At 61.4% G+C, this 10,703-nt stretch overlaps 1 protein-coding gene across 1 annotated transcript; it reads right to left on the reverse strand.

The window, feature by feature from the left end:
- Window positions 1-1,620: 1,620 nt before the first annotated feature.
- On the reverse strand, window positions 1,621-7,350 carry LOC128802912 (uncharacterized). Its single transcript, XM_053969462.1, has 12 exons — window positions 7,074-7,350; window positions 5,831-5,940; window positions 5,674-5,730; window positions 5,517-5,594; window positions 5,371-5,448; window positions 5,214-5,291; window positions 4,869-4,946; window positions 4,712-4,778; window positions 4,009-4,123; window positions 3,727-3,861; window positions 2,756-2,918; window positions 1,621-1,899 (listed from the first exon to the last, which is right to left on the reverse strand). The coding sequence occupies exons 1-12, from the start codon at window positions 7,348-7,350 to the stop codon at window positions 1,636-1,638; spliced, it is 1,500 nt and encodes a 499-aa protein (XP_053825437.1). The 3' UTR covers window positions 1,621-1,635.
- Window positions 7,351-10,703: the final 3,353 nt, after the last annotated feature.

Raw genomic sequence — 10,703 nt, forward strand, 5'->3', positions numbered from 1 at the left:
GTCAGCGGGGTCGAAGGATGACCAGTGGTCAGCTGGAGGAAGAGCTGGGATGAAGGATGACCAGTGGTCAGCGGGCTCCAAGGATGACCTGTGGTCAGTGAGGGTGAAGGAGGAGCAGTGGTCAGCGGGGTCAAAGGATGACCAGTGGTCAGCGGAGCCCAAGGATGACCAGTGGTCAGCGGGGCTCGAAGGATGACCACTGGTCAGTGACGGTGAAGGAGGAGCAGTGGTCAGCGGAGTCGAAGGATGACCAGTGGTCAGCGGGGGCCCAAGGATGACCAGTGGTCAGTGAGAGTGAAGAAGAGCAGTGGTCAGCGGAGCCCAAGGATGACCAGTGGTCAGTGACGGTGAAGGAGGAGCAGTGGTCAGCAGAGTCGAAGGATGACCAGTGGTCAGCGGGGCCCAAGGATGACCAGTGGTCAGCGGCGGTGAAGGAAGAGCAGTGGTCAGTGGAGGTGAAGGAGGAGCAGTGGTCAGCGGGCTCGAAGGATGACCAGTGGTCAGCGGGATTGAGAGATGACCAGTGGTCAAGAGCAGCTGGCTCAAGAGATGACCAGTGGTCAGCAGGAGGAAGACCTGGCCCGAGCGATGACCAGTGGTCAGCGGGCCTCGAGAGATGACCGCTGGTCAAGCGGACGAGCAGCGTCCGGCTCTCGCCGCGCCACGCCGCCACGCCCGTGTCCGGCGGGCTCCGGCCACCGGACGAGGCTCGAGGTGACCGCAGGCCCAACGGAGGCGCCGCTGACCGCTCGGCCGCTGTCTCCGGCCGGAGGAGGAGGAGGAGGACGATGACCACGATGACCACGATGACCACGAGGAGGACGACGAGGGACAGAGGATGAGGACGATGAGGACGAAGGCTCCGCTCCGGCCTTCGGCTACTCCGGCCTCTTCCTGGGCAGTCCGGCCGGCTCGGACGAGTGACCGCCAATAAATGACCGCGGCCGCGGCGGCCGGAGGGGTTTTGGTCACTCCACGATGAGATTCGGGCGTTGTTTTGGCCGCGCTGTGATGACCGCTGAGTGGCCGGCGGTGACCGCTGACCGCTCCCCGCTGACCGCCCCCGATGACCACCCCCAATGACCACTGACCATCCACTGGACTGCTCCCACTGACCACACAACCCCATGACCACCCTGAGTGACCACTGACCACTCCCACTGACCACTGACCACCCTGAGTGACCACTGACCACTCCCACTGACCGCCCCCAATGACCACCCTGAGTGACCACTGACCACTCCCACTGGCCCCCTGGCCACCCTGAGTGACCACTGACCCCCCCACTGACCACTTCCCATTGACCCTAACCACCCCCACTGACCACTTGACCACCCCAATGACCACTGACCACCCCACTGACCCCTTGAACACTCCCACTGACCCTTGGTCACTCCTTGACCCCCCCACTAACCCCTTGACCACCCACTGACCCCTTGACCACCCTGATGACCACTGACCACCCCACTGACCTCTTGACCACTCCCACTGACCACTTGACCCCCCTGATGACCACTGACCACCCCACTGACCCTCCCACTGACCCCTTGACCACCCCTGATGACCACTGACCACCCCTTGACCACCCCCAGCCCACTGACCACACCAATGACCACTTGACCACGTCTCACACCTTTATTGAGCGCCGGGCGGCCGCGGCCGGAGCCGAGTGACCGCCCGGAGTGACCGCCGGCCGTCCTGGATGTTGTGGAAGAGCCGGACGACGTCCGGCCACTCGGCCAGAGCCCGGAGTAGCCGCTCGGGCCTCGGCCCTCGGACCGTCCGGCAAGGCCAGCCGCACGAGCGCGGCACGAACTCGACGGCGGCCGAGAGCGGCCGGAGCCCTGCGGCCACCAGGTGCTGCCGGACGGTGCCCAGGGCCGAGGGGTCACACAGGAACTGCGGGGAGGGGTCAGCGGTCAGCGGCGGTCAGCAGGGGGGTCAAGGGGTCAGCGGGAATGGTGAGCGGTCATTGATGGGTCAGTGGTCAGCCGGTGGTCAGCGGGGGGGGTCAAGGGGTCAGTGGGAATGGTCAGTGGTCAATTGGGAGAGATCAGCGGTCAGCCAGCGGTCAGTGGAGGGGTCAAGGGGTCAGTGGTCAGCAGGAAGTGGTCAGTGGAGGGGCCAAGGGGTCAGTGAGGGGTCAGCGGAAGTGGTCAGTGGTCATTGGGAGCGGTCAAGGGGTCAGCAAAGGGTCAAGGGGTCAGTGGGGGGTCAGTGGTCATTGGAGTGGTCAAGGGATCAGTGGAGTGGTCAGTGGTCATTGGGGTGGTCATTTGGAGTGGTCAGTGGTCATTGGGGTGGTCAGTGGCCATTGGGAGTGGTCATTGGGAGTGGTCAAGGGGTCAGTGGAGGGGTCAGTGGTCATTGGGGTGGTCATTTGGAGTGGTCAGTGGTCATTGGGAGTGGTCAGTGGTCATTGGAATGGTCATTGGGAGTGGTCAAGGGGTCAGTGGGAGTGGTCAGTGGTCATTGGGGTGGTCATTTGGAGTGGTCAGTGGTCATTGGGAGTGGTCACTGGGAGTGGTCAAGGGGTCAGTGGAGGGGTCAGTGGTCATTGGGAGTGGTCAGTGGTCATTGGGGTGGGCAGTGGTCATTGGGGTGGGCAGTGGTCATCGGGAAACGGTCAAGGGTCAGGGGTCAGCGTAGGGGGTCAAGGGTCATTCAGGGCGGTCACTGCTCCACCCAAGAAGTGACCGATGACCACCAGGGACGGTCAAGGAGTGACCAGCAGCGGTCAGCGAGCGGCCGGAGCCGCCTCGGACCCACCTTGAGCTCGGCCTCGTCCTCGGCCACCACGTCCTGGGCTCGGCCACTGCGGCCAGCTCCAGCGCGGCCTCCATGGCCAACGTCCGGCCGGACACTCGGACACGCCCACGGCCTCGAAGGCGTGCCGGACGTCACCGGTCAGCGAGGCCCTGAGTGACCAGGGAGGGACAGCGGTCAGTGGGGTCACTCAGGGGTCATCAGGGATCACCAACCCCCCCAGAGTGACCAGTGGTCATCAGGGGTCATCCAGGGGTCACCCAGGGGTCATCAACCCCCCCAGAGTGACCAGGGAGGGACAGTGGTCAGTGGGGGTCACTCAGGGGTCATCACCCTCCCAGAGTGACCAGTGGTCATCAGGGGCCACCCAGTGGTCATCAGGGGTCACCAACCCCCCAGAGTGACCAGGGAGGGACAGCAGTCAGTGGCGGTCACTCAGGGGTCAGTGGGGTCACCCAGGGGTCATCAGGGGTCATCAACCCCCCAGAGTGACCAGTGGTCATCAGGGGTCACTGAGGGGTCACCCAGTGGTCATCAGGGGTCATCAACCCCCCCCAGAGTGACCAGGGAGGGACAGTGGTCAGTGGGGGTCACTCAGGGGTCACCCAGGGGTCATCCAGGGTCACCAACCCTCCCAGAGTGACCAGTGGTCATCAGCGGTCAGTGGGGGTCATTCAGGGGTCACCCAAGGATCATCAACCCCCCCAGAGTGACCAGTGGTCATCAGGGGTCACCCAGTGGTCATCAGGGTCATCCGGGGTCACCAACCCTCCCAGAGTGACCAGTGGTCATCAGCGGTCAGTGGGGGTCATTCAGGGGTCACCCAAGGATCATCAACCCCCCCAGAGTGACCAGTGGTCCATCAGGGGTCACCCAGTGGTCATCAGGGGTCACAAGGGTCACCAACCCCCCCAGAGTGACCGGTGGTCACCCAGCGGTCACCCAGCGGTCAGCACTGACCCGTAGCGGCCGAGCAGTGTCCGGAGCTCGGCCTGGCTGCGCCGGACGTTGTCCGTGCGGACGTCCAGCAGGAGCAGTGACCCCCCCGGGCCCCGAGCGGTCAGCAGCACCTGCGACCCCCCGGCCGGAACGCTCCTGTGGCCGGAGAGAGCGGTCAGCGGTCAGTGGTCAGTACTCTGGCCGGAGAGAGCGGTCAGTGGTCAGTGACTGTGGCCGGAGAGAGCGGTCAGCGGATCAGTGGTCAGTGACTGTGGCCGGAGAGAGCAGTCAGTGGTCAGTGACTGTGGCCGGAGAGAGCGGTCAGTGGTCAGTGACTGTGGCCGGAGAGAGCGGTCAGTGGTCAGTGACTCTGTGGCCAAAGAGAAGCGGTCAGCGGTACTCAGGTGGTCAGTGGTCACTCAGGGATGATCAGTGGTCACTCAGGGTCATTCAATGGTCACTCAGAGGTGCTCAGTGGTCAGGGGTGCTCAGTGGTCACTCAGTGGTCATTCAGGGATGGTCAGGGATGGTCAGTGGTCACTCAGGGGTGGTCAGTGGTCACTCAGTGGTCACTCAGGGGCAGTCAGTGGTCACTCAGGGATGGTCAGTGGTCACTCAGTGGTCACTTGTGTGGTCAGTGGTCATTCTGTGGTCAGTCAATGGTCACTTGGGTGGTCAGTGGTCACTCAGTGGTCACTCAGGGACAGTCAGTGGTCACTCTGGTTACACAGCAGTCACTTAAAGCTGGTCAGTGGTCACTCAGGGATGGTCAGTGGTCACTCAGGGGTGGTCAGTGGTCACTCAGTGGTCACTCAGAGGCGTTCAGTGGTCACTCAGGGGTGGTCCGTGGTCACTCAGTGGTCATTCAGGGATGATCAGGGGTGGTCAGTGGTCACTCAGGGATGGTCAGGGATGGTCAGTGGTCACTCAGGGCTGGTCAGTGATCACTCAGGGGTGGTCAGTGGTCACTCAGCGGTCACTCAGCGGGTCACTCACCCTGGCTGACCGCGGGCTCCCTCGATGGTGGCCTTGGGCACGTTGAGTGACCGGCACTGGGCCACCACCGCGGCCAGCTCGGGGTGGGCAGTGGTCACTCAGGGGGTGGTCAGTGGTCACTCAGGGGTGGGCAGTGGTCACTCAGTGGTCACTCAGGGGTCACTCACCCGTGCTGACCGCAGGGCTCCCTCGATGGTGGCCTTGGGCACGTTGAGTGACCGGCACTGGGCCACCACCGCGGCCAGCTCGGGGTGGGCAGTGGTCACTCAGGGGCAGTCAGTGGTCACTCAGTGGTCACTCAGGGATGGTCAAGGATGGTCAGTGCTCACTCAGGGATGGTCAGTGGTCACTCAGTGGTCATTCAGGATTGGTCAGTAGTCAGTCAAGGATGGTCAGCGATTGTCAGTGGTCACTCAGGGTCATTCAGAGATGATCAGCGGTCACTCAGGGGTCACTCAGGGGTGGGCAGGGATGGTCAGTGGTCACTCAGTGGTCACTCAGCGGTCACTCACCCGTGCTGACCGCAGGGCTCCCTCGATGGTGGCCTTGGGCACGTTGAGTGACCGGCACTGGGCCACCACCGTGGCCAGCTCGGGGTGGGCAGTGGTCACTCAGGGGCAGTCAGTGGTCACTCACTGGTCACTCAGTGGTCACTCAGTGGTCACTCACCCGTGCTGACCGCAGGGCTCCCTCGATGGTGGCCTTGGGCACGTTGAGTGACCGGCACTGGGCCACCACCGCGGCCAGCTCGGGGTGGGCAGTGGTCACTCAGGGGCAGTCAGTGGTCACTCAGTGGTCACTCAGTGGTCACTCACCCTGGCTGACCGCAGGGCTCCCTCGATGGTGGCCTTGGGCACGTTGAGTGACCGGCACTGGGCCACCACCGTGGCCAGCTCGGGGTGGGCAGTGGTCACTCAGGGGCAGTCAGTGGTCACTCACTGGTCACTCAGTGGTCACTCAGTGGTCACTCACCCGTGCTGACCGCAGGGCTCCCTCGATGGTGGCCTTGGGCACGTTGAGTGACCGGCACTGGGCCACCACCCGCGGCCAGCTCGGGGTGGGCAGTGGTCACTCAGGGGTGGGCAGTGGTCACTCAGGGATGGTCAGTGGTCACTCAGTGGTCACTCACCCGTGCTGACCGCAGGGCTCCCTCGATGGTGGCCTTGGGCACGTTGAGTGACCGGCACTGGGCCACCACCGCGGCCAGCTCGGGGTTCAGCGACGGCTCCGGGCCGCCCTCTGCGGGGGGAGGGGCGGGGCTCTCGTATCGCGATATCGGGGGCCCCGCGTCGCGATATCGCGATATCGGCAGCCCCGTGTCGCGATATCGCGATATCGAGAGTTTCGTGTCGCGATATCGCGATATCGGCGGCCCCGTGTCGCATCCCAATATGGCGATAGCCCCATAGCCCAATATCGCGATAGCCCCATATCTAGCCCAATGTCGCGATAGCCCCATAGCCCTATATCGCGATAGCCCAATGTCCCAATGTCCGAATATCGCGATATCCCAACGGTCCAATGTCCCGATATTCCCATATCGCGATAGCCCCGTGTCCTGATATCCCAACGTCGCAGTATCGTGATACCCCGTTCTCCTGATATCCCGATATATCGCGATATCCCAATAGCCCCATGTGCCCGATATCCCAATGTCGCAGTATCGCGATATCCCATTCTCCCAATATCCCGATATATCGCGATATCCCAATAGCCCCATGTCCCGATATCCCAACGTCCCAATATCGCGATATCCCAATGTCCCAATAGCCCCCATGTCCCGATATCGTGATACCCCAGTGTCCCTGTGCCCCCATGTCCCGATATCGCGACATCCCAGTGTCCCTGTGCCCCCATGTCCCGATATCGCGACACCCCAGTGTCCCTGTGCCCCCATGTCCCGCTATCGCGACATCCCAGCGTCCCTCTGCCATGTCCCGCTATCGCGACACCCCAGTGTCCCTGTGCCCCCATGTCCCGCTATCGCGACATCCCAGCGTCCCTCTGCCATGTCCCGATATCGCGATACCCCAGTGTCCCTGTGCCCCCATGTCCCGCTATCGCGATACCCCAGTGTCCCTATGTCCCGCTATCGCGACATCCCAGTGTCCCTGTGCCCCCATGTCCCGATATCGCGACATCCCAGTGTCCCTATGTCCCGGTATCGCGACATGCCAGTGTCCCATCACCCCCTCCTCCTCCTCTATCGCGACACCCCCCCACCCGCCACCCCCCTCTATCGCGACACCCCCCCCCGCCCTCTACCACAACCCCCCCCGCCCTCTATCGCGACACCCCCCCCCACCCGCCAGCCCTTCTACCACACCCCCCCCCGCCGCCTATCGCGACGCCCCGCGGCGCTATCGCGACACCTCTGGCCGCCGCCCTCAGCATCCGCGCCATTTTCTGCCACAGCCGGCTCCGCTCCGCGTCCCGCGGGCCCTTCACGTTGCGCACCTTGGACCAGCGGTTGTGGCCGGCCATGGCCCGGCCCGCCGGGCCCGCCGGGGCCACCGGGGCCACCGGGAGCCCCCCGAGGCTCGGTGGCCACCGCGGGGTGCCCAGGTAGCCCCGGGGAGCGGCGCGGAGCGGCCGGGCCAGCGCCGGGGCCCGCAGGGCCAGCGCCGCCGCCGCCGCCGCCGCCGCCATGTCGGGGCCGCCCTCACGGAAGCGCTTCCGGCGCGCCGCGGGGCGCGGTGGGTAAGGGCGGTGATTTGCATGGCCACGCCCCCCACTAAGGGAGCGATCGGGCGTGTTAACGGCGGTGATTTGAATAGCCACGCCCCCTTCAGTAATTATCTAGTGCATTAACGGGGGTGATTTGAATAGCCACGCCCCCCTCTAAGGGAACGGTCGGGCGTGTTAACGGCGGTGATTTGAATGGCCACGCCCCCTTAAAAATTACCGAGTGTGTTAACGGCGGTGATTTGAATAGCCACGCCTCCTTTAAAAATACCTAGAACGTTAACGGAGGTGATTTGAATAGCCACGCCCCCTTAAAAATTTACCTAGTTTGTTAATGGGGGTGATTTGAATGGCCACGCCTCCTCAAATTAAGTAACTATCTAACACATTAATGATGGTTATTTGCATAGCCGCGCCCCATTGAGGAACTATGGGTGGTGATTTGAATAGCCACGCCCCATTAAGGAACTATCTAATGTGTTAATGGCGGTGATTTGAATAGCCACGCCCCCTTAAAAATTTACCTAGTTTGTTAATGATGGCTGTTTGAATAGCCACGCCCCCTTAAATTAAAAACGTATCTAACGTGTTAATGATGGTTATTTGCATAGCCGCGCCCCATTAAGGAACTATCGGTGGTGATTTGAATAGCCACGCCCCCTTAAAAATTACCTAGTGTGTTAATGGGGGTGATTTGAATAGCCACGCCCTCTTAAATTAAATACGTATCTAATATGTTAATGATGTTATTTGCATAGCTACGCCCCATTAAGGATCTATCAAGCGCGTTAATGGCGGTTATTTGAATAGCCACGCCCCCTTAAATTAAATACATATCTAGCATGTTAATGACCAGTATTTGCATAGCCACACCCCTCTAAGGGAACGATCGGGCGTGTTAACGGCGGTGATTTGAATAGCCACGCCCCTTCAAGAATTATCTAGTGTGTTAATGGCGGTGATTTGAATAGCCACGCCCCACTTAAATAACTAACATGTTAATGATGGCTGTTTGAATAGCCACGCCCCCTTAAATTAAATATGTATCTAACGTGTTAATGACAGTTATTTGCATAGCCACGCCCCATTAAGGATCTATCAAGTGCGTTAATGGAGGTGATTTGAATAGCCACGCCCCCCTTAAGGGAACAATCGAGTGTGTTAATAGCGGTGATTTGAATGGCCACGCCCCTTAAATTAAGTAAGCATCTAACTTGTTAATGACGTTATTTGCATAACCGCGCCCCTCGTGTTAAACCCAATTGAGCGGTGTTAATGGGGTGATTTGCATAGCCACACCCCTCATGTTAAGGCCAATTGAGCGGTGTTAACGGGGGTGATTTGCATAGACCACGCCCCTCATGTTAAGGCCAATTGAACGGTGTTAACGGGGCTGATTTGCATAGCCACGCCCCTCATGTTAAAACTAATTGAACGGTGTTAACGGGGGTGATTTGCATAGCCACGCCCCCTTTTAGGAATGATCCGTGGGTGTTAATGGCGCTGACGGACGGACGGACGGACACGGGGGGTGGACGGACACACGGACAGATGGACACGGGGGGATGGACAGAGGATGGACAAGTGGACACGGGGGACGGACGGACGGACAGTGGGGAATGGACGGACAGACGGACACGCGGGATGGACGGGAATGGACAGACGGACAGATGGACAGATGGACATGGGGGATGGACGGACGGACATGGGGGGATGGACGGGAATGGACAGACGGACAGATGGACAGACGGACACGGGGGATGGACGGACGGACACGGGAATGGACGAACGGACGGACAGACGGACACGGGGGATGGACAGACGGACAGACGGACAGATGGACATGGGGGACAGATGGACGGACTGAAGGACATGGGGGATGGACGGACGGACAGATGGACAGACGGACACAGGGGACGGACAGACGGACACAAGGGACGGGCGGACAGACAGAGGGACACCAGGAATGGACGGACGGACGCAGGGGGACGGACGGACACCAGGAATGGACAGATGGACACAGGGAACGGACAGACGGACACGGGGAGTGGATGGACGGACACGGGAATGGACAGACGGACGGACAGGTGGACAGTGGGGATGGACGGACGGACACGGGGGATGGATGGACGGACACGAGGAACGGACGGACGGACAGATGATCACAGGGAACGGACAGACGGACACGGGGAGTGGACAGACGGACACGGGGAGTGGACGGACGGACACGGGAATGGACGGACGGACAGACGGACAGATGGAGGGACGGACACGGGGGATGGACAGATGGACACGGGAATGGACAGACAGACAGACAGGTGGACAGTGGGGATGGACGGATGGACACGGGGGATGGACAGATGGACAGAGGGACAGATGGACATGGGGGCCGCACGGACGGACAGATGGACACGGGGGATGGGCAGACGGACACGGGGGATGGACGGACGGACAGACGGACACAAAGAATGGACAGATGGACACAGGGGATGGACGGACGGACATGAGGAACGGACAGACGGACACGGGGGATGGACGGAGAGATGGACACGGGGGATGGACGGGAATGGACAGACAGATGGACACACGGACACGGGGGATGGACGGACGGACAGACGGACACAAAGAATGGACAGATGGACACAGGGGATGGACGGACGGACACGAGGAACGGACAGACGGACACGGGGGATGGACGGAGAGATGGACACGGGGGATGGACGGGAATGGACAGACAGATGGACAGATGGACACGGGGGATGGACGGACGGACAGACGGACACAAAGAATGGACAGATGGACACAGGGGATGGACGGACGGACACGAGGAACGGACAGACGGACACGGGGGATGGACGGAGAGATGGACACGGGGGATGGACGGGAATGGACAGACAGATGGACAGATGGACACGGGGGATGGACGGACGGACAGACGGACACAAAGAATGGACAGATGGACACAGGGGATGGACGGACGGACACGAGGAACGGACAGACGGACACGGGGGATGGACGGAGAGATGGACACGGGGGATGGACGGGAATGGACAGACAGATGGACAGATGGACACGGGGGATGGACGGACGGACAGACGGACACAAAGAATGGACAGACGGACACGGGGGATGGACGGACGGACACGGGGGATGGACGGACGGACAGACAGACAGATGGACGGACGGACACGGGGGATGGACGGACGGACACGGGGGATGGACGGACGGACAGATGGACACGGGGAGTGGACAGACGGACGCAGGGGGACGGACGCACGGACAGACGGACACGGGGGACGGACGCACGGACAGACGGA

The sequence above is a fragment of the Vidua macroura genome, unplaced genomic scaffold, assembly GCF_024509145.1.
Source record: "Vidua macroura isolate BioBank_ID:100142 unplaced genomic scaffold, ASM2450914v1 whyUn_scaffold_212, whole genome shotgun sequence".
Lineage (NCBI taxonomy): Eukaryota > Metazoa > Chordata > Aves > Passeriformes > Viduidae > Vidua > Vidua macroura.